Genomic DNA, 24,541 nt, shown 5'->3' on the forward strand with positions numbered 1-24,541 from the left:
CCGGCCAGCCTTCTAGAGTTGTTGTTGTTGTGTCTTTCGGCTTTTCCCGGTTAGGGGTCGCCACAGCGCAACTCCGGTCTGCTAATGATTGGCAGTAGATTTTTACGTGCCGAGCTGCTAACCCTGATGCACAACCTTCAACGAAGGTACGCCCATTCATGCATGTCTCCACACCTTCTAGAGTAAACAATATAATTTATGAGACTGTCTTGTTGTCCTTTTTTTTTTTAGCAGGGACATACTGTACTTATTACTGCTACACATTTGCATGCATTTCACCTCCACTGCCTAATGATCATCAGTCTCCTCCCAGTCAACTAACCCCCCCCCCTATCTCCTACCATCAAAAAAGAGAGAGAGAAAAAAATGGCCAAGAAGGGCCGCTATTAAGGCAGCCATAACAGGTAGTAACAGACTTTTTATTATGGACCAACCTCCCTGCTGATGCTCATTTAACCAAGGGAAGGTAATGTGCAATGGATTAATCTACTATAGTTCTACCTCACTTCCACAAAGGATGCTGTCAGCAAGTAGTCCTGCCCTCAGCCCTGAAGCATGGGAAGTGGCTCCTCTGGTCTTCAGCAGGAAAACTGTACTTACCTATGTGCTTCAAGTCTGTGCAATCTTCTCCTTGCCCCCAAAGAGAGGCAAGTGGGCCACTCTCACTCTTCTCCTTCTCTCCTTCCCTCCCTCCCTGGCTCCTTCAGTGCCAGAGAAGCTAAAAGAAACCTGGACACCTGGGTGACCATCAGTGCTCCATCTCTCTAAGCCATGAAGCCAGTCCTGTTTTACAGTTTACAGCAGCAGCTGCAGCAGAGAAGACTGTAGTAAATATGGGGGTCTGTCTAAGGAAACTGACTGGCTTTCGATGTGGCAGGATAAGTGCAGCATGTAGACAGCTATCATCTACAAGTGATATGAATGTGTCATAACACACATGCACTGATGTATTCTATTTTGTCTCTCTCTCTCCCTCTCTCTTCTCTTTTATGTTCCCCTTTCTACACTGGTTAGCTGTGGTGTAGTGGCATCCACCTGGGCCTGCACTAGACAATATGCCAGCTGATGGGTCACTGGTAGTCCCCAGGCCTGCCTCTCAACAGAGGGAAAAGGTCATCCAGTGAAAGGTGCCTGTGGTGGTGACCTAGGGGGCTCATTGATTAACTTTGTGGCACCCCTATCAGGTGGAGGCCAAGATCTTCCCTCTGAGATGTACACAGAGGGTTCCTCTGGATCATAGGTTCATAATTAAATACTAGGGTAGCTATCTTGCAGGCCATTGTAAGCCTAGCCAATTTCCCTTCAAAAGTGAGAAACAAAGACTGTACCCTGTGTCTGTGAAGTAAACACCTTAACCATTATGCCAACCTCCAAGCCCTGATAGCAGATGTGGTCTGAGTTTGGCTGGCAGCTGGACACCTACACATTGAGACCCTGAAGCATCTCCTTGTGTGGCTGATAGAGCTGCAAAACCAGCTGGCCCTGATTATTCAACCACCAGAGGTGGAGGCTGCCCATGATGTTGGTCTTTTCTGGGCCTGACAGGCAGGCTCTACATATTCTGCCATGTCCCTCATCACAATGTTTCCCTTACTCATGTGCCACCATATTTGTGATCCAAGCTTCCATATCATGACTTGCCCATCTTTTGTCTGCATTTTTCTACTGTTGCCCCCTTTTGTATCCACACCACCCCATTTCTGTCTGTATATTATGTTGGTTTGCCTGTCCTTTTTTATGCTTTTCCTAATCTCCATACATGGTACCTGCTACCTTCCCCATCAACCCTTCTTATAAAAATGAAAATGGAAACCTATCCCTAAAAATTGCAGAAGGATTTGTAGTTTCGTTTGGTATATGTAGTAACCTTAAGCTCGTACTCTGTTTTACATTTTCTAATGGTGCTCTTAAGTTCCTTCCACGCATGTTTCAGTCTGGTCATCAGACAGGAGGATGGGGATTTCCCTCAACATTACATTACTGTCCTTCCTTTGTTATACAGTTTATTAATATGAAGGTTCCATCATACAGGTTTATTCCCGAATTTACCATTACATAAAAGACAGATATGCACAAACAAGAAGTTATGTACTCACCATAACGTTCAATGCATGCAGTCCATCTTGCCTCACATTCTTACCCGTGGGTTCGGAGCCAAATGTCGGCTCCGACTCGGCCAAACTTTTTTAGCTCAAAGTCTTTCTATTGGCTGGGCTAAGATGGTATCCCATGCTGCACTGCTCTCTATCCCCAGATCTAGTTTGCTGCGAGCACCAGCACTCATTCTCCATGCATAACAACACCTAAGGAAAGGAAGAACAAACCAAGAATGAAGGGAGCTCTGAAACCAGACCTAACCTTCAGATCCTCCAGGACGGGGGAAGGAGGGGGGGTAAGTAAGAATGTGAGGCGAGATGGACTACATATATCGAACGTTATGGTGAGTACATAACTTCTTGATGTTATGTAGTCCAATCTCGCCTACATTCTTACCCGTGGGACAGCATCCCCAGCACCTAAATCCTGGGAGGCTCAGTGGAAAATACTCCTGAGCACTGTGGAACCAAAGGAAGACCTGCCCCTAGATGCCACATCCAACTTGTAATGAGTAACAAAGGTGTGAGGAGATGCCCAAGCAGCCGCAGCACAAATATCATCCATAGACAATCTGGCTTGAAAAGCTGTAGATGTAGATACAGGCAGAGTAGAGTGAGCCTTCACCCGGAACGGTAAATCTTAACCCCTGAGGAATAAATGAAAGAAATACAATTGGAAATCCACCTGGACAACGTGACTTTGGAGACAGGAGACCCAATTCTGTTTTTCGAAAAGGAAACAAACTGATCAGATTTTCTGAGGTCTTTCGTTTGTGCAAATGAAAACGTAATTGTCTGTGCACATCCAATTGATGAAATTTGAATTCTGCCTTGTTTGAAAACTGGGGAAAAAACACTGGCAATTCAATAGATTGGTTAAGGTTACTGACTGACGCCACTTTGGGAAGAAAAAAGGGGTTCAGTCTGAGAGAAACCCTGTCCTTATGAAAAATCAAATAAGGGGGTTTGATTGATAAAGCTTTAAGCTCCGACACACATCTGGTTGACGTGATGGCTACTAAAAAGACAGTCTTCCATGTTAAGAATTTTAAATCACAAGTGGCTGCAGGCTCAAATGGGGGTGAAGTAAGACCCTGTAGAACAATGTTTAAGTCCCAAGGCATAACAGGTTCTGATACAGGAGGACGAAGTAACAACGTGCCCTTCAGGAAAGCCTTACAGAGTCGATGTGCCATCAGGCTAGTTTCGTCTGCGACATGAAAGGTAGAAATTGCTGCCAATTGGACTTTAATGGTTGCGGCCACTGAACCCTGGTTAAAGAGCATAGACAAGAACTCCAATACAGATGAAATTGGAGTTGTGCAAGGGTCAATCTTTTTGGCATGTGCCCAGATTGAAAACCTCTTCCATTTGCTGTAATAAATCTTCCTGGTCGAGGGCTAATGAGAGGAAGATAAAATATGAACCACCTCCGGCGAAAAATGATGAAGCCTAACTAATGACCGAAGTGGAGTAGCCAGGCTGTCAACCGGAGGGTCCGAAGAGAGGGATGGAGCTGCCCTGACATGTGTGTCAGTAAGTCTGGTTGTGGGTCCAGAATCCAAGGAGCGTCCATGAGATAGGGATGGAGAAAGGGGAACCAAATTTGACGAGGCCAGTGTGGGGCAATCAGAATCATTCTGCTTCCCAAGGATTGCGCTTTCTGAATAACCTTTGACAGCAAGGGGACCGGAGGGAAGGCATATAGTAGACTGGAGGGCCAATCGTGGACTAGAGCGTCCCTGGGTGACTCCCCCTGAGGGGGGATCAACGTGAAGTAGCTGCTGCATTTGGCATTGAGGGGGCTGGCAAAAACGTCGCAGCAAGGCTGACCCCACTTGCGGAAGATCTGTTACGCAACTTGACAGTTCAGGGACCACTCGTAAGGCATCAGAATAGCTCTGCTTAGCCTGTCTGCGATCACAATGGACTTCCCCGAATGTGCATTGCCACCAGAAAATTAGTCTTGTCTCACTAATTTTTAGTGAGCTTAACCTTCCTTAGGATTTTTTCTCATGTAAATAAGTATATACTGTGGAATGATCAAACACCTTCATATAGTATCACAACCTATGTGTTAAATAACACTAGAAATCCATCCTTGTTTGCTGTTCTTCTATACTCTATCTATTGATCTCTAGTGTTTTTCTTTCTTAGGTTTTTGTGAGACCTTAGTATCTCTTATCATAAATTACTAGGTGTATCTAATTTTGTAATATGTTATAAAGATTTGTACTACACCATTTCTAATACAAATGTATTAGTCTTATTCATCTATTCTTAGATAATTTTTTCCTTTTTCCTACTGAAATATAAAATATATAATCTTAGGCTTGTACTATAATTGTTAAAACTTATGTACCAAATTATACTGTTATTGTCTTTGTCTTGACCTTTTATGTTTTTGTAATTTGTGGAGCTTTTCTCCCCGGGCCTCCACTGAAAATGGACATATATCCAGCTGGACTAGCCCGGTCAACAAATGTAAAATAAAAAAATAAATGTTGGGAAGACACTGCCCACTGCCACACTCGCATGGCCTCTCGGGGTAAGACTTGGTTCCTCCCTGCTTGTTCAGATACCACACCACTGACATGTTGTCTGAGTGGATTGCAATAGTCCCGAGAGGAAGAAAACTCTGGAGTGCTTGCAATGCTAGTAGCACAGCTCTCATCTCCAGGACATTGATATGCAGATGCATCCACGTGCCTTGGACTGTCCTGCCTAGGTAATGCCCCCCCCACCCCATCTGGGAGGCATCCGTGGTCACTGTGGCAAACGGGGGCGCAGGAACGAAGGGCTTTCCCGCATTCAGGTTGTCGGTGCAAAGCCACCAACTGAGATCCTGTTTGCACCTGTCTGTGAGTAGAATAGGGTGAGAAAGTGGAAGACGTTGAAGAGACCACTGGGCAAAGAGTAGCCACTGAAGGAGCCTCATATGTAACCTTGCCAGAGGGACTACCATAATCGTAGCAGCCATTGTCCCCAACAGTTGGAGGATCCATCTTGCCTTCATTCTTCTCAGAGGGAGCAAGGCGTGAACTTGTTGTTGTAGGACTCTGATTCTTTCCTGTGGTAGAAACGCCCGCATGAGGACGGTGTCTAGTTTGGCACCTATAAAAGTGACACGCAGTGAGGGCAACAAGGCAGATTTTTCCCAGTTCAATGTGATGCCCAACTGTTGACATAGGTTGATAGTAGTGTCCCTGGTCTGAAGTAGTAGATGCCTGGTGGTGGCAGTAAGGAGCCAGTCGTCCAGATATGGAAACACTTGGAATCCCTGACGTGTCAGGTGAGCAGTCACCACTGCCATGCATTTGGTAAACAGCCTGGGGGCTGTAGTGAGACCAAAGGGCAGGGCTTGAAACTGAAAATGACTGGCTCCCAGCCAGACGCGTAGGTGACTTCTGGATGCCCTGTCCATCTTTATGTGGTAGTAAGCATCCTTGAGGTCGATGGAGCACATCCACACTTCTTTTCCCAACAATGGGCGAATAGACTGCAATGTGACCATTCGGAACTTGGACCTTTGCACATGGGTGCTCAATTAACTGAGATCCAATATGGGTCTCAGGTCCCCTGTCCTTTTCGGCACCAAAAAGAATCTGGAGCAAGTCCCTAATCTGATCTGGTCTGAGGGGACATGTTGGATGGCTCCTTTTTCTAGCAGCTTTGAAACTTCTGAAGCTGCATAATCCCTTTGGGTGGAACATCCGGGATTTTCTTGACTGGAGGGGGATTTGACGAGAAGGGAATGACATATCCTCCGGAAATTATTCATAGAACCCATTGGTCCTGGGTGATGTCTTGCCAGACCTTCGGGTATAATGAGATTCAACCCCCGACTGGCTCTGGAAACCCAGTCGGGTCTCCCATCAGAAGCGGCGGTAGGGAGAAACACGAAAGGAATCGCGGTCTCCCGAGTTGCGGGGGCCTCCTCTGCCCCTAGGGCAGCGTCTCCCTGAATAACCACCCCCTCCCCTGCCTCTGGAGGGGGGCTCACCTTGTGCACCGGGAAAAAACCTCTGATTTCTTGAACCACATTTTGCCACCCCTCTGGGCCTTGGGATAAGGCCTAGAGGGAAGGGAAAAATGGACTCCTACGGCAGACAGAGTCTCTCCCTCCTGCTCGCACCTGGTGAGAGCATCTTTCACCTTGGTTCCGAACAAAGAGGAACCATCAAAAGGGGCGTCAGTGAATGAAGACTTGAAGGCCTCCGTGAAATGTCAAAGGCGCATCCAGGCCTGCCTCCTAAGAGCAACTCCTGAACTTGCTGCCCTACTCACTCCTTCGGCTGCATAGATTAGCCTCATGGAGGAGTTTGCAATGGAATTGAGGGTAGACATCTGAGCGTTGACCGTCTGAGCCACCGCCTCAGAAACGTTACCCGTGACAGAATCTCCAAGCTCCTTGAGGAGATCTCTCTGGAGCCATGTAAAGTGTGATAAATAATTCAGTGACCGTAAGGTAAAGGTCGCTGAAGAAAAAGTACACTTCCCATATTGGTCCATGGTCCTAGACTCCTTGTTAGGGGGATATACGGTGGAAGAAGTCTCGGCTAATTCCTTCTGAGTGGCAGCTGCCACCACCATGGCATCCAGAGGGACTCCCTTGGACAGAAATTCCTTATCAGGAGGAGCAGACAAAAATTTATTGGGTCACCTGGGGACTGGTTCCACAGAGTCAGGGGTTTCCCACACTCTTCGAAAAACCAAATCCAAAAGCTCATCGAAGGGTGGAGATACCCAGGAGGCGGAGGGCTGAGTAACAAAGGCCTTCAGGAAGACCATCTCCTCCTCGGTGGGGGCTTTGGATGGCCAGTCACCTCTGTTTCAAAATCTCTAGGATGTCAGAGAAAGAAACATCCTCAGAGGATGACTTGGGGGACCCCTCCGATTCCTCGAGGTCGGTGTCTGATGCGAGAGACTCATCCTGGGAATCTATGTGCTTCCTCTTGCACGTCTTCTTTCCTGGGTGGCTCCTCAGGCAAAAACTCTGAGGGACCCTCAGAAATGTGGGGACCACTCGTGGGGGTACCCTGAGGCCTTGGGGCTCTGCAGTCTAGAGATAGATGGTGATCAGAGACCTGCACTGGTGTAGTAGGGGACAGAATGACTGACCCGCATGATGCCGCTGACGACCTGGCCAGCACGCTCTGCATGGCCTCAAAGGCTGGTCCACCCGAGTCCGAAGAACGACCAGCCTCTGAAGCCACGACAGGAGTCGAACTTCCCCATGCCGAAGCACCGAGAGGGAGACTAGGAGCCGAGAGGTGTCCTGAAGCCTCTCCCTCGGGTCCGACCGAAGAATCCTGAGTCCTGAACCCTGTGGACGGCGCCGACGGGGTCGGAGCGGACGTTGGCACTGATAAGCCAGGAGGGGCTGTCGGAACTGACCTAGGGGCATCATGCGGAACCGAGCACTCCGGCTCCGAAAACTGAGGTGTGTTCGGAGGAGGAAGTATCGAAGCAGGTTGAGGGGCCGGCTCCGGGACCGACTGGGTCGGAGCTGAAAACAATTTTGCCAGAACCGGTGACTGAAGGAGTCTCTGCACCACTCTATCGACGTCCACATCTGATAAGGTCCTGGAGGATTTAGAGGCTAGAGAAGGAGATAGAGACCTCCTCTCCAAAGGGGACCTGCAAGGAGGGGATACTGGCCTAATGCTACGCGATCGGCTCCGAACAGGTTCCATAACAACTGACACTTCCTGCGGCCCTGAAGATAATGGAGCCGAGGATGTCGAAGCAGACTTTGCTATTTTCTCAGGTGGGTCCGAGGAGACTGATGGAGCCTGAGATCTCTTTTTTGATTTAGAAGATTTAGTCTTAGAGCTGGAAGCACTCTCCAGACCCTCCTCGAAGGAGGGTTTCAGAAGTCCCTTCAAAATCAATTTATTCTTCCTTTCCTGAAGAACTCACGGACTAAAAGCGTGACAGAAGCTGCACGACTCCTGGAGATGAATCGCTCCCAGACACTATACACAGACGGAGTGTCCATCGGTAATGGACATTTTGTAACTGCACCTATAGCACTTCTTGAAGCCCGAGGGCTTGTGCTCCTTAGTATCTTTGGACATAGTTAACCAACACTAATAAAGCACCAAGACAATCAAACACTGAATAAAAGGACCAACGGTCAAACAGTCACAAGGCGGGAAAAAACTACAACACACAAAAAACACATGATCTCTAAGTTAAACGATCTTAGACATAAACACAAGGGAGAAAGACTAATACCTCTAATTTAAATGGTACTTAGTCCCGGTAAACTTAAAAGACACAAAGAATGCAAGGGGACAGACTAGGTCCTCTAACTGAAACATGCCTAGCCCGTTGGAAACAGCTAGTGGGATACCACAGAAAAAACGATCCAAAACACGTTTTTTTACAAGACAAGACAAGAACACACAATAGCTACTGTTGTTGTGTCTTTTGGCTTTTCCCGGGTAGGGGTCGCCACAGCGGGAACTCCGATCCGCTAATGACTGGCAGTAGATTTTTTTACGTGCCGAGTTGCCGGCCCTGGCGCACAACCTTCAACTAAAGTACACCCATTCACGCATGTCTCCACACAGAAGACGCTCTAGCTGAGAATTGAACTGGACAACGTCTTACTGTGAGGTGACAACGCTACCACAGTAATAGCTTTTTGTCTGCAATAAATTTCTCTGATAAGGAAGAAAATGGGTACTTATCCACAGCCAAGAGCAAGGCCACGTCCGAGCTACACGAGCAGCAAACGAGATCTGGGGATAGAGAGCAGTGCAGCATGGGATACCATCTTAGCCCAGCCAATAGAAAGACTTTGAGGTAAAAAAGTTTGGCCGAGTCGGAGCCGACATTCGGCTCCGAACCCACGGGTAAGAATGTAGGCGAGATTGGACTACATAACATCTACTTTTCTACACAACTGTTTAGGTGCTGGTAAAAACTGGATGGAAATGAAGCAGCCCTCTCAGTTGGATTCATTCACTGGGGATTGTTGGGAATTTGTGCAGATCTTCTACAAGCTGAAGTAAGTATATCCTGGAGAATTTCCTAAAAACTTAATTTTTTCTGACTTCAAGTAGACCCAATTCAAATATCTGTCAAGGTGATTCCTCAATCTACAGCCTACTGCCAGACCCACATCACTTTGAGGCACAGAGGGTATGAACTTGATCCACTCTGTCTGTTCCTGTATGACATCATGGCCTGTGTGTTTAACTGTAGCAAATGACGTGAAACTGAAAAGCTAATAGGCTTTTAAAATGCCCAGAAATCTCAAGTCATAATTTTACTTACATCCCAAAATTCTGAACAGTTGTTGTGCCATATTGTAGAGGGATAAAGCCCCGACTATGGCCCAGCTGATTCAGGTTCAGTTAGTGGCTCACGTATCTGTGGTGCTAACTAGGATAGATGGGCGTGTCTATTATGGAGGGCGGTATTTGTCTAGGCACTGATGGTGTAAGGAGAAGTCCATAGAAGGGATTAACCTTTGGAACAAACAAACACAGAGAGGTGGTGAATACAAAGGAGTAGTTCATAAATAAAAAATTCCATTGGAAGCAGTGAACAGCACAACCTCACACTCTTTGGTTCGATGCCAGTTCTTGCCTGAGAACAGAGTCTCTCCAGGGGGTACTAGGAAAGGCTAATAGACACTGTGATTGGTGGGCACACAGGGATAGCAAAAAAGCATGAAGCAGAAGGACAAAAAAAATCCAGGTTACCCAGTAGAGTGGAAATGGGGCCTACACCACAGCAAAGCTTTAAGGCTAAGCACAAAAATGCAACTGCCAGATAAACGGCGTCTTGCTACTGTATTTGGAAGTCAAATATTCCACTGTTGTCTAACATATGACAGTATGACTGGTTAGTTTAACTGTAAGGGTGCAAGCCAAAGACTGGTCTGGTTAATCCAGAAAGCAAAGTGTATCTATTAAAGGCCCTTTGAGATAGCAACACAGAACCATGCTTCAGATTGTTGTCGTTGGTGGTGGCAGACAGTATACCTGCTAATCTCACTGGCTAATGACTGGCAATAAGCTTATTTTCTTACTGGCCAAAAGGAAGCATGTGATTTGTAAGGTATTTTTGAGATGATATCCTGGACATTCTTTGCAAAAAGAGTTTCTGACAGCTGTTTGGCCTCTAAATGCCTAAACTTTTGTCATTCTGATACCAGCTAAGGACTATGCACAGAACTCTCCTGACTGTTCCTGCACTGATCACCTTTCCTGGTGCCCATATTCAAAAAGATGATGACAGCATCGAGTTTCTCTATCCCCCCATATAACTGCAAGCACTTGGGGCAGTGCTTCACACTGCACTCCTTTCTCAGGCAACAAAGGAATGCCACTGCAGGTCACAGCTGGTGATCTTTAGACAGCAGGAGTGCCTGGAAAGATTTTACATTGTAAGCAATGAAAGTGGGAACTTACTCAAGATGAAGGCTCGAGATTCGAACTGTGCAGTAGCAAAAAGGAGCCGAGTAGTGCAATGCATGAGTGCATCATAGCCTGGAAAGTGACATCAATGTATGTAGTCACTACAGATGCACATCCCTGAATACAGAAATAAGAGAAAATTCAGAGGTTTGCTAAGGTGACAGTGCCGAAACAGGAAAGCAAAACAGTTCCACAGTACAAAAGTACCTGAAGCCATATTAGTCCATGTCTCTTTCTACACTCATTCCCACCAAAGATTTGTACACATTCAAGTAGGTGTATCATAAGGATATTCTGCATGTGGAAATCTGATCAACTTCAAATGATTTGAAAACAATTTATGAAAAACACCTATACTCTTACCTCCATCAATGACAGCCACACTAGCTAGGTCACAACTGTCTTCTCCCGTACTTCTATCCGTGCACCAGTACCACTCATAGGAAATGTACTGCCACCCCTGGCACAAAATATGAAGTTTGTAAGGGAGCAGAGGGTCCCAAGTCAGGAAAGCAATCTTGCTGGCTGCATTACTGCCAAAATGCAGACTCTGTTTGAGGTACCAGTGGTAATTTCCCACTGTCCACAGCTGAACTGTAAATGTAAAAAATAAAAAGGTGTTTTATTCTCTTTCATACCAAAGGGGTGATGAACATTCAGAGACAGCCTATACAAGTATATAGTACAAAAGTGCACATGATGTAAAATAAATGACTAATAAGTTAAAATAGTAATTTATTAAAACATAGTAAAAATTGTGTTGCTTTGGCACAGCCTTCCAGGGAGAATAAAACACACAATTAACAAAGGGGTCAAAGCCCCAAATTAAAAAAGGCTCAGTAAAGAAATCACTTCCAATTTCATCTCTGTGTTACGACCTATAGGTTTTGTTTTACAGTACTATCTTTTATATACCATAACACATTTTTAATAGTGCAATACTGTTTTTAAACACCATTATTAAATTATCACTTAAGACGTGGGCATACATTAACACAAAGGAATAGAAACAATTTTAACACATTTCAATTTAATTACAACATACATCACATACATTTTATTTGCTAATATCATCTGCCCAACATTACAAAAACATTTCTGAATTCCTACCCTTCCTTTAAATCTCACTCCTCCTACCCCTGAACATTATTATGCATGTATTGTTTCCACAAGTTCCATTTACTTCTGTGCAATTTGCTCATTCCCTTTTCTTAATATCCCTCTTCCAGTTCTGTTGTTTCTTTTATAATATACAATACCTCAAACACAGTTGGTGCAGACTTTGATTTCCATTTTCTAGCAAATGTTTTTTTGACAGACAACATAATTAAACTTTACAAGGCCTTACTATGCTAGGCACTTCAGATTGTATATCCCTATACTGTAATACTTTTGAGTATCAGATTTTTTATAACCACACAGTTGTTCTATTACACAAGATTTCAAAGAGAAAGGGTTATTTTCACTTTTATGCAAAATGCTCACAGCTACTGGATTTAACCATTTCTTATTTTTCTATTCTAACACACTCCTGCACTCTAATGTTAAACCTTCCAGGTGGTTCACCATAGTAAAACTTCTTGTCTTTTATGAAATGTATAGTGTCCTCATATGATCTTGCAATAAAAGTGACCAAAACTTACATCACTAATGCTATGTAAATATTATGCCTATCTCTAGAATATGACTAGTTATGTGCTTAAACTAATGCTTGCTATACTCCATCATGGATAAGACAACATGTTATCTAGGCAGGTAAAATAAATGAATACATAAAAAATAGTTGCAAAATGTGACACTGAGAACACTGACCTAGCTTAGAATTATATGGTGATAGCTTTGATTCTCTGTCATTGACATATCTTTCTGGGCTTTTCACACAGTGTGTCCTGAGAATATGCCCAAGGGATATTTCACGCACGTGTACACAATTTCAACATCAGCTCCATCAGCTAATCTTAAAATATTGACAAGTTTCAGCTCCATGTCATCAAATGTATTACAGTTGTATGCGCATACTCATCATAACACACATGTTCAAATAAAGGGATCACTGCCGCAATATCATTCAATATGTTTAGGAATCAGCCTCAAGCAAACATCCATCCATCTGGCCTTACTTCCACAACTCTGGATGTTCTCAGAGTCTCAGTGTTCTCATTTGCACACAGAGATGGTCAGAAAAGGGAAGCAGCCTGTGCCACATTCAGTTTTTCTTGAATGTCAAAGGATTTCACTAGCAAATGTGCTAGTCCACACTGAGAACCAGGTCATGGCGAATGGCCACCACTGAGTGAGGCGCCACAGAAATGAGAAAGGATGGTGCTCCTCACCAAGTGACCAATATCCTCCCTGTTCTTCGCACACTGAAGGTTAGTAGGACACTCAGCAGAAAAAAGGAGAGCAGTCTGCACAAGTCCTTTGGAGTAAAAGGATTTCATCAACAAGTGTGTATGCCTACCCCAGTATGAGAACCAGGTCATGGTAAAGTGTAGGGTCTCAATGACTGAAGCAGCACAGAAATCTATAGGAAGGTGCAACACAGAAATCTATAGGAAGGTGCTTCCCCAAAAATGCCCATCCTTGTGGACTCAGAAGAAGCTAAGGTAGTCTATCCATGGAGCAGGAGGGAAGAGCATACTGCAACACTATTCCAACTATTCAAACATTTACAGATATGGGGAATATGTTTACAAATCTCTGCTATGTTTATCATTAAAATTCTTACTGCTGTATCATTCCTAATGCTTAACATTCTTGCTAATTCATACATGCATTTAGAACACTAAGGAAGAGTACTACAGTAGTTTGCTGCAAGAGGTAGTGAGGAGCTTGCATGGTCAAAGGTCCAGAGAGGAGGCATCCACCCACTCGGCAAGCAGCTGTGGCAAAACTGGTTTGCTGCCGGAGTGCACATCCAGCCTCCTGATGTTTGCAAAAGGAATGAATGGTGGTCCAGGTAGCCACTTACAAATACTTTGGGCAGACAAACATCTAAATGGGGTGACAAGATACCTGCTGCCCTAGTATGGCTTTTACCTGCCCTGCTAAGTCTTATTATGGTAATCATAACAAGATATAGTGCAGTGCAGTATAGCAACCATTTGACTAAGGTCTATTTGGTTCCTGGTCTGTCTGGCATGAAAAAAAAGCTGCTAAGCTTGCCCCAATTCCTTGTTTTATGTAGTTTAATATCTCGGTCGTCTGTTTATGTCCATTGGGTGTAGGTATCTTTCCTCCTATTACCGTCGTAAAAGAATGGAACATGGTTTGATTTAGGCCTACCTCTGCTACCACTTCAGTCATGAAAGACAAGTTGGCTTTAATTAACAGCCCCCTTTCTTTGGGGAAGACTACTTAAGGCTTTGAGTACTGAGGCCAGCTGTTCTTAAATTACCTTTGCTGTGTTAATAGCCACTAAGAGTACAGGTTTCTACAGGAAAAAAAAAATCAGGGCTAAAAAGTGATGATATGTTGATGGGTTCAAATGGTGGAAGAGTTAATTTCTCATTAAAAGATTCAAATTGCATAGAGGGAGAACTGCACTCCTGGGGTGGGGGTCAATGGAGGACACCTTTTAGGAAATGCTTGACTGTATGGAAAGTGGTCAAAAGTCAGGCAGTCAGGTCTCAAAAGCTGACAGATAGGCTTAACTTTGATGTGGGTACTAAAGCATGGTGGGAGCTCTACACTGACAATCTCTTCCATGTTGCTATATAAGACTTCCTGGTCCCCAGGCAAGATAGCATATCATTTCACTTTTTAAATCATACCAGAGTTAAATCAGGCTCCCGTCTTCTAGAGTTCTAGTCTGAAGCTTTTTAGATATCAGTGAATAAAATATCACCTTCATACTGTTGAGTTAGCTATGTCTAGAAGGCTAGCCAGCTGCAGAGGGGTCCACCTTTATCATCTGCACCAACTGGGAGAACCAGGGTTACTTTCGACCAAAGTGACTGTCAGTATGAGTTCTACCTCTTACCTTTTTTCAATAGCACCCTTACCAGAATAGGGAATGAAGGTAAGGCACAAAGCAGTTTCCTGCCCAAATGGATTAAGAATGCACTTATCACTCAAACCTCCCCACATGGGTTCCTGCAGCAAAATTCTTGAGTTGATGGTGATAAGGGAAGTCAAACAATGTCTTGAGACACCAGAAGTACAGTGACCTCAGTAAAAAAAAAAAAAAAGTAATAAACTTGTGCACTGAAAGTAAGAAATGAATAAAAATAAAAAATACAGCACCGGGGCTTGCCATATAAAAAAATCTTTAAATAGCTCCAAAATAGACCATAAATCTGCAAGATCAATTTTGCCAATGGTTTCATCGGTTAGAATGTTAAAGATGCATCCCCACCTTATTATATCAAGTTAAGTGACCATACAAATATTTTGCAAAATGCTACAATTAAGTGATATACATTAATTAATTAATTATTAGAAGCAGTCAAACATGCAGCACGAATAACCATAAAAAGCTAATCAACTTTGAGGCAGGATAATGCAGTACTTGAAATGATTAAAAGCACAATTGATTGCACCATCTATTTGAATAAGGCTATCAGTTTAAATAGTTTAAAAGAAATATATATGTGTTTATTCATTTATTTATTTTTTTATAATTTCTCAGCAAAGCCCTCCACTGCTCCACCTTAACATTGCCCATAACTCCAACATTACAATTAACCTTAGGAAAGCCCTGCATATAACATTACCACTATTCCAGCATACAGCTGGCATAGGTGGTAGGGGCAATGGCTTGGAAGAGGACAGTCTGTGCCTCTTTCTGTTAAGTTTTGGTGTTTGAAATACCATGATTGAGGTTTTGAAGGTTACTGTATTAGTACTCCTATCATTTAAATGTAATTCATTAGACATATACATATGAAATATGAGTCACGGGGTTGGCAATGTGAGAGGCAGCCATTTTTAGGAAGGATGGGTATAAACTGCTAAAAGTAATTCCTGTGTTAATATTTAAGTTTTAAAAAATCCTCCTAAACAGTAATGTCTATGAAATTAAAAGTTTCACTAGAATTAGAAATCGTACAGAGCTGTGAAGATGAAAGGTCAATAGTTAGGAGGTCTGATAAAGTAAGGGTAGAGAATGTGCCGGATGGATTTTGGATTATATGAAGTAGGAAATGTTTATATTTGTTAGGAGAAAGTATGTTGCTGTTGAGCTAGTGGCAGTAGTTACATGCTTTGGGTCTACAATTCTGTGTCAGTTGCAGGGGCCAGACATGTTTATACCAAAATAATGGAGTACTTTGGGATCTTAAAAGGGTGAACGTCATTTGTGATGTTTTGTAAGGAAGAAACTGGTAAGTCTGGGGGAATAAACAATGAGGAGAGAGAGAGATAAGTATATCTAACAAGACTAAGGGTTCTATGGGAGATTCCCACATGACTGCAAGCTAAGCTTCAGGTTAAATAAAGCTCTCCCAGTGAGAAAACTGAGAAATTGTTAAAAAAATCCAATAAGTGTTACCGATTTGGGTAAAATTCAATTACTGACTAGTAATTACACTCTCTGAAAGCCAGCAAAGACCTGTAGAGAAAGGAAAAGAAAACCAACCAAAAAAGGGAAAGAAGTAGCTCTGGCTGAAAAGAACCTGACAGCTGTTCAACAAAAAGTATTTCAAGTTTCAGCTGCAGTACAGGAGACGACTTCCAGTAATTTAGCCAAAAAATAAATTAGATGCACTCAGAGGTGCTTAAATAATAAGCAAGATGCTGGAAGAATATATGAAGTCAAATCACAGCAGACTAGAGCATAAAAAGATTTAAGTATCTACTCAAATGAGTTGATAAAACTAAAGAAATCAAAGATCAAAATGAAAGAAAGACTGACTGAGCATAAGTCTTTTCAAGAACCGTTTCTAAAAACAATAGTCGGAAGACACAGCACGAGGAGAAAACCAGATGTTTCTGCTATATCAGCGAAAAGGGAAGGAACAGACTACAATAATGTTCTGAAAGTACAAGTAAGCAACTGGACTGGTGTTCCAGAGCATGATTTGTTAAGCGGGAGGGCACATCATTTGTACACTCCAAATGTGGCCAGCAGAAAGCAGCAAGACCTATAAGAGCAAGGCTACAATCACAAAAGCAGAAAGAGCAGCACCTGACAATACTGAGGCATAAGGAAATAGTAATAAAAATTGGAGATGCCAGAATTTTTCTGGAAAATGATTACTCACTGCACACTAGGCTGAAGAGAACTAGGTTTATACTGAAAGTGACTGGATGTAGATGCCAAACAGGTGAGGACCCAGGACCGATCTCTGTGGGACTCCACTCATGACTGGTTGGCAGTCTGACTTAGAGTTCGCTACTTTCACACTGTGGGTTCTGTGAGCCAATCTGCAACCCACCTAATGATATAGGGGTTGATGCCTAGTTTGGTGAGTTTATCAATAATTCCTGAGTGAGGAATGGTATCAAAGGCCTTGGCCAGATCGAGGTAGGCTGTATGAACTGCCTTACCTTCATTCACAGCTCTGGTGACTGACTCAAAGAAGTCAACCAGGCTGAGCACGCATGATCTCCCTTTCACAAAACCAAACTGCGCGGGATCTAGAGTTTGGAGATCACCTGTATTCTTGTTAATTAGTTCCATGATGATGCGCTCCATAGCCTTACATATCAGACTTATCAGGCTAATGGGATGATAATTTCCAGGGTCTGTAGTTGCTCCTCCTTTATGGAGAGGGATGACTGTAGCAGTGCACCATTCAGTAGGGACAAAGTCTGAGGTGAGGCTGTAAGTGAAAAGGGCACACAGATGTGGTGCCAGTTCACTTTGTAATTCATGTAGAACACAGACAGGGATACTGTCGGGTCCCATGGAAGCTGTATTCGTGGCCTTAGACAATGCAGCTTTAACCTGTGCTGCAGTAATGCTGGGTGCATGGCATTCTTCCGATATTGAAATTGGTCCTTTGGGGGGAAGGATAAAGCTGGCATTGAATCTGTCGGTCAGTATGTTGGCAATATCGGTTGGCTCAGTATAGGAGGTACCATTTTGCAGTAACTCAGAGCAAATCTGGGCATTGCCATGGAGATTCTTGATATAACTATAGAAGGGTTTGTGGTTGTTTTTAGTGTCTGTCGCAATTCTGCCTTCATACCTGGCTTTGGAGATTTTGATAACTGATGTCAACTTTTTGTTGAGGCTGAAAAGGGAATTTTTCCAGTCTTGGGACTTCACCTTTTTCTGCAACAGTTTCTTCCTTCTGTTGTAGAGTTTATTAATGGCAGGGGACCACCAAACTGGCTTTCTTTTTTTGGAGGACAGCATCTTGGTTCTGTTGGGTATGGCTAGTTCCATGCATTTATGTATGTATTCGTACAGTGCATTGGTGTATGATTTGGCATCTATTTTCCAATGGCATGGGTGCCATGAAGTTAGCCACCTCTGTTTTTAGGAGTCCAAAGTCAGCTTTGGAGAAGTTTTTCATGGGGGATACCTTTGTGGGGGGTGTGGGTGAGATGTGGATTTCCATGGTGATTAGTTTGTGGTCAGATCTAACCAGGGAGGAATTGACTACTGGTGTAGAGCAACGGTTACCCATGTTAGTAATAACCAGGTCAGGGATGTTGCTTCCTCCAGTGGGGGTAAGAATGAGCTGGTCCAGGGCATTGGAATTGATGAATTCCAGGAAGAGTTGGGCCAGTGCATTGGTGCATGAGTAGTTTTCCCAGTTGATGGAGGGGTAGTTGAAATCACCTAGTAGGAGAGTGTTGGGATGGATCTTAATAGTTTCCAGGGTGCTTAGGAATGTGGAGTGAGAGTCTTGGGACATGGTTGGGGACCTATACCAGGCTAAGACCTGAATTGCTGTCTTACCCAATGTTAGTTGTACCTGGAGTATCCCAGATGCATTATGCTGAGCTACTAGTCTGGATGTGTGCATATCATTTATGAATAAGGAGACACCACCGCCTTTGGAGCTTCTGTCCATGTTCTGGGGCCGAAAGGTGTGGAATGAGTTATAGCCTGGTAGCACAGGGGTGTTTTCTGCTGCTTTAAACCAGGTCTCCTGTTACAGCACAAATGTTGATGTTCTCCATTATGAGGAGTGCTTCAGGCAAGACCATCTTGAGATTTAGACTTTTGGCATTGAGCAGCATGACCCTCAAATTGCATTTATTTATAGCTGTTATGGTGGTAATTTGGTCTTTGGAACACTGCCTAAAAAAGGCACTATAGGCGTGGCAAGAGCCTTAGACAGCACCTGGAAACCCGGGCTGACAGATGCAGGTCATGGCAAAGCATCAAGGTCTGTCAATCATGTCATCCCAAGCAGACAGATACTGGATCCCCCTTAGAATGACATCAGAAACTTTGCCAATTGTCGAAGTCAATAATTTTCTGTTTGTACTGTGGTATCATTCTGGGCGATGGTGGGATGCTGCTCAGGGCTAGGGTCATACTTACCTGGGCCACATAATCCAAGAGCTCCACCATGTCTCTTTTTATGTAGTCCAGGGAGGTTCGTCTCAGGTCATTCACACCCACATGGACAATGACAGAGTCATACTGGTTATTGAGTGACCTGAGAGCGTGTGTTATGTGCCAGATTCAAGCACCTGATAGACAGCTGACTGTTACCTTCTCCTTATTCAACCTAGTGAGTGGGACATCAGTGTGCCTCACTATCAAGTCACCTATGATTATTGTATGGGGCAAGCTGTTTTGCCTTAGAGGCAGGGGCACACTGTGTAGGTGAGCTATGTGTCTTGTGGTTTGTGCTGTTTTGTGGTGGTCGAGTGCGTTTCTGCCTTGGAGGCCTCTGCTGTTTGGGTAGATTTCTATTGACAGCCTCCACGAAGGTGGGTGTGTGGTTTGTGTTTTTATGTGAGGGCTGTGATGGTGGGTGTTCTGAAGGGCTATGTGTTCCATGTGGTGTGGTGCAGGTGTTGACCTTCTCCTCTTGATCAGCTATTGTGGTCTTGGCTGGAGAGTGCATGTCTTCCAATTTGGAGATATAAGCACATCTCTCACAAGTCTGAGTTGCCTCAGAATGCCCAAGTTCACCAGATTAATAGGAGAAAGCACAGGAAATGTCCTTTAGACATGCCAGGAGGGATGGTCATCATTACTAAGTACTGGAGCGGTTTCCTTACAGGACGTCTAGTGTTGACAGCATTTATGTGTGCTACTATAATTGCTGCAAAAAGCCTTATGTGCTAGGTAAATAAGCTAATTAAAGTGCAAGAGAGAAGAGATCTAACAAGATCTTAAGGGGAAAATTAAAGATGAGACTTTCTGGCACTGGTAATACACTTTAAATGCAGTGCAAGCTAGCACACTTGAGTGTGTAGCAATATTAAAGCAAATACAGTTAAAATAAATGCAATCACATGAAAAAAATGACTTAAATCAAGTGCAGAAAACAGTATAATCAGAAAAAAAATCAAAATGGAGGCACTTAAAGTCTCTCTTTCTTCTTTCTGTTGCTCTTGTCATCTACAGGATGTCAAAACAGGATCTGCGGAGCTTAAACGAGCGCAAACCCATGCAAAGACGGGCTTTTAAACCAGAAAGTTGAAAGGGATAGAAATACTGCCCAAACAGACAATAAACTACAATTTCTGGGCCAGAAACCACTCCTATTGTGGTAGATAGGCTACCTAGTGCTTACCACTCCCACTGATAAGCTGGAAGGCTTCTAACACAGAAAGGTCTGGGGAACTCAGAAACTTGCAAAGGGTCCTGGATACAGCAAATCTGTAGCTGGACTACTCTATAGTAACAGGAAAGGCGGGAAACAAACTTAGAACTTTTTGGTTGTTTTTTTTTCAGAAAAAACGGTTAACTTGTAGCTCTCAAAAAGGATTTAAAACCGTGCAGCTGAAGCTCTGGATGCTGCAGACCTGTATTTAGACTATGCTACTCAATTTTAAGGTTAAGAACTCATTAAGATAAAACTCACAGTGAAGCACAGATTAATCACTTATAGTCCAAAGAATTGCACTTGCAGTATACAAAATACAGTTAAACAGCAACGAAATGCAGTTAAACAGTAATGAATAGCAGTAGCTAGCAATGAAATATAGTTAATTAGTACATTGCTTTGAAACAATAGCTCACAAATCATAACAGTAACAGACAGCACTAATAAAGCAACGATTCAGTACAATACTGATATCAATTTAGTGAGACTACCAACAAGCAGTAAAAATATGGCAAACAGCAAAATGAAATTGAAAGAGGTGCAGTTTGTTTTTATAGTCAGAGATATTACAAAATGTGAGGTAGAACAAGTTTTAACAGTGACTGCTGTATATGCTAGTAATAAAGTAAGAAGGTACATTTTCCTTAATTGTAATGTATCCAGGTTTAATGCTGAAGATAAGATAAGATAGGCTGCAAAGAGGAAAGTCAAAGTTAATAAATTGTTGTGATCTTGGGTTGTTGGAGGAGATGAAAAATGTACTGATCTGATCACATTATATGTAGAATTAAAACATAATCTCACCTGTTTTTATTGGCACTGAATTCTAGACTAAAGTCTTACGTTTAAGCTACAGGCAATGCATTTTAAGCAAATGGACTTGAAAAACAACAGAAACTGATGAGCAACATGAAAATGGTACCTCCTGTTTGTATTTGCAATGTTGTTAGTTGCTGTTAGTTGCTTTATTTTTCTATTAGCACTGCTTTTAGCTACAGGAAGACGTAAACGGGCCACAAGCATTTAATCATGAGAGGTTTGACCACAGAGATTTAAGTGAACTTTACAAGGGTTCCTCTTGCATTTGCAAAGCTACTAGCGTTTTTTTTTTTCCCATAGGAAAATGATTCTATAGTTGGTGATGAGGGCTGGTGTCCAGAAAGAATCCTGCTGTGAGTATAAACTGCTTCAGCTAAAAGGGGTGATTTCAATTTGGAGACAGATTAGCCACAAAGAAAGACTTCATTATCTAATTTGCATATCTCTGAACTGCACAGGATTACCACTAGTGCTAATCAGCACATTGCCTGCAGTAGTCACCGTTGGCAGCCCTTGCATCACACTGGCACAGGCACACCTTTTATTCTCCTTCACACATGCAGACATTCAAACACACAAGCATATCGACACATCCCCATGCCTCTAAACTGTCCTTAACTTTACAGAACATTTGGGAGTTTGTCTCTTATATTTGCTGTGCCCTGTCAGATGAACACAGTCAATAATCCCAGACACTGCAGTTTCATACTTCTAATTATGCATTTAAAGCTTCTTGTTGAAAAATCTATTAACTTTTAATGTTATTTGGAGTAATGTATCAAAGGTGTACCCTGTGTCTAGTATTTATCTCCCTGTATTACAGTCTTTGTCCGTTAGTATAGAATTGAAAAGCACAGAAGCTGCACACTCGCCCACCTACACATACCCACTCACTATACACCAAACACACATCACCCTCACCTGATCACACTCACTGATATTCACACATCTCTGCCCCCCAAACACCTACTTAATTTTTCCCTTAAATAACCCTCCTCCTGCAACCAAACAGTCAAAGAGACACAGAGAAAGAGACAGACACACAAGACCAAATACATCCCTACACCCATGCACACATGCTGCACACACAAACACACACATTCCCCACTACCTCTGTGATAAACGACTGACACATCTGCTGTGCAGAATCTCCCACTGAGAGTAATATGTGAATATGACTTTTAGCCATGTTGATTACCATGGTTGGCCATGTGGCCTTAGTCTTATAGGATCATAGGAAGTTATTAGGCTATTGGCCCTGAGGCCCTTACAAGCCTAGCCAAGAATTTAGCCCACGTTCTGACAAGTCAGCACCCGATGCCCCCCTTCAGCAGGGACACAGGTGGAATCCCCGGGGTGTATTTTCTGTTCCCCATCCAATTATCCAGGTTGCGCTTAAGAAGAGCTATTGAGGTACCTTGCTTGACATGGAAAGGGAGTCTATTCCACAGAAGCGGGAGTCTCTGGGACACAAATCTCTCACCAATAAGTCATACTGAAGTCACAGACCAGGTTGAGATTGTGCATGCGGCTTACTCAAGTGGAGCTTGACTTGTAGATATGCAGCAGTCCCATCAAGACGGGGTCTGAGATTGCTTTGTATGCCAGACAGAGGTCACCTCTGAGGAGTCTGTATGTGACTACAGAGAGAGGGCTTTCAGCATATCTGTGTAGGGTAGATGTTTGAGGCCCAGGATTATCCTGTTGAGAAACCTCTGTGGTCTCTCCAGCTGCTGTATGTGCTTTGTGAGGTACATGCCGAAAGGGGCACTGTACTCAATAATGGGTCTTATAAGGGAAGAATACAGAGATGTTATGACCTCCTTGTCCCTGCTTAGTGGATTCTGTTTGGGCATCCTGCAGACTACTACAGCACCAGAAACGAGGAAGAGAGACTTTTTGCTGATTACAAGTACCCTTTTGTTTTTTTTTTTATTGTTTTTGCTAACCACACTTCCCTAAGCCATTTCTGCTACTATTTTTACTGTATTTTAAATCGTTTTACTGTTCCGCACTTGATTTCTGCTTAATTTCAAAGTTTAAACTGCATTTACTGTTATAGGCTACAAACTCAAGTATGATAGCCTTTTCTGTGCTTATTTACTGTTTACTTGCATTTTTCTACTGAATTTAACCGAAAAACCCCCCCCAAAACATTACCGTTTGCTCATTTCCCGCCTTTTTTCTATAAGGGCTGATAGCCTAGTACCTACCTATGAACCTATGAGATACCCTTACTAATAAGGTGAGCCATCTAGAAAGCTTTCCATACAACAAAGGCAATATGGTGGTCAAAAGTCAGTTTGCTATCAACCTGGGTGCTCAAGTCCCTCATGACTAATTGTGTGCTTAGGACCTTGTTTATTAATGTGACAATTTGTGGGGATGTCACTCTCCCCAAAGGGGATGATGATGCATTGTTTGGCATTCAGTTTGAAGCCATGTTTCTGGCACCAGTCATTTGTTTGGTTGAGACCCTCTTGGGAGGATGTCCACATCACTATGGAAATTAATGACAGCACCCAGCTTGCAGTCATCTGCAAACTTGGCCAGCCATAGCCCACTGGTTTTGGCCTGCACCTCAGAAAAGTATATCACAAACAAAAGAGGCCCCAAGGCCAATCCCTGGGGTACACTGCTCTTTATGGGTCTACTGCTTGATGTGGTTTCCTTTATTTTGACTAGGTGGGTTCTATCAGTGAACCAGTTTGCTAGCCATCTGGTAACATAAGGATCGATGCCTAGTTGAGAGAGTTTATCTGTTATACCCGAGTGGGGAATAGTATCGAAGGCTTTGGCCAGGTCAAGGTAGGCAGTGTGCACCGCCTTCCCCTCGTCCATGGCTTTGGTGACTGTCTCAAAGAAGTCAACCAAATTTAACAGGCATGGCCTCCCCTTGAAAAACTAAACTGTGTGGAATCAAGTGTTTGGAGGTTGCCAATGTCCTTGTTAATGAGGTCCATTATAATCCGCTCCATGAACTTCCAGATCAATCTAGTTAGGTGATGGCTCTATAATTTCTTGGATCGGTGGACGCTCCACCTTTGTGCAAAGGGATGACAGTGGCTGTCCTCTACTCGGCTGGGATGAAACCAGTACTCAGGCTTTGGGTGAATAGGGTTCCTAATGGTGCTGCAAGTTTCTGCCCGAGTTCATGTAGGATGCAGCCTGGGATGTTATCGGGTCCCATGGAGGCTGTATTTTTTGCCTTTGAAAGGGCAGTGATGACTTGCTCCCTACAGGTGAGGGGACGGAACCAGGTGCTGGGGATGTCCTGATTTACTGAAGGGGGGACAGAGGGGTGAAGTCTTCAATGAATCTGTCTGCCAGCAGGTTGGCTATATCTATGGCATTTGTGTAGCTTGTGTCCTTGACCACCAGTTCTGAGCAGATCTAAGTGCTTCTTTTGAGACTGCTGACATATGTGAAGATGGTCTTATGACTGTCTTTAATAGATATGCCAGTTTGGACTCAAAGTTTGCTTTGGACGATTTCACTAGTGCTCTTA

General features: G+C 43.5%; 1 protein-coding gene across 1 annotated transcript in view; it reads right to left on the minus strand.

Annotated features, from left to right (window-relative positions):
* ELP1 (elongator acetyltransferase complex subunit 1) overlaps positions 1-24,541 on the minus strand; it is a 1,639,125-nt gene that overhangs the window by 1,142,923 nt on the left and 471,661 nt on the right. Inside the window, exon 11 of the mRNA XM_044060975.1 lies at positions 10,895-11,125. Within this exon, the coding sequence (XP_043916910.1) occupies positions 10,895-11,125 (231 nt within the window). The remainder of the gene's footprint in view (positions 1-10,894; positions 11,126-24,541) is intronic.

Source organism: Protopterus annectens, chromosome 2.part0, assembly GCF_019279795.1.
Source record: "Protopterus annectens isolate FY-2018-M chromosome 2.part0, PAN1.0, whole genome shotgun sequence".
NCBI lineage: Eukaryota > Metazoa > Chordata > Ceratodontiformes > Protopteridae > Protopterus > Protopterus annectens.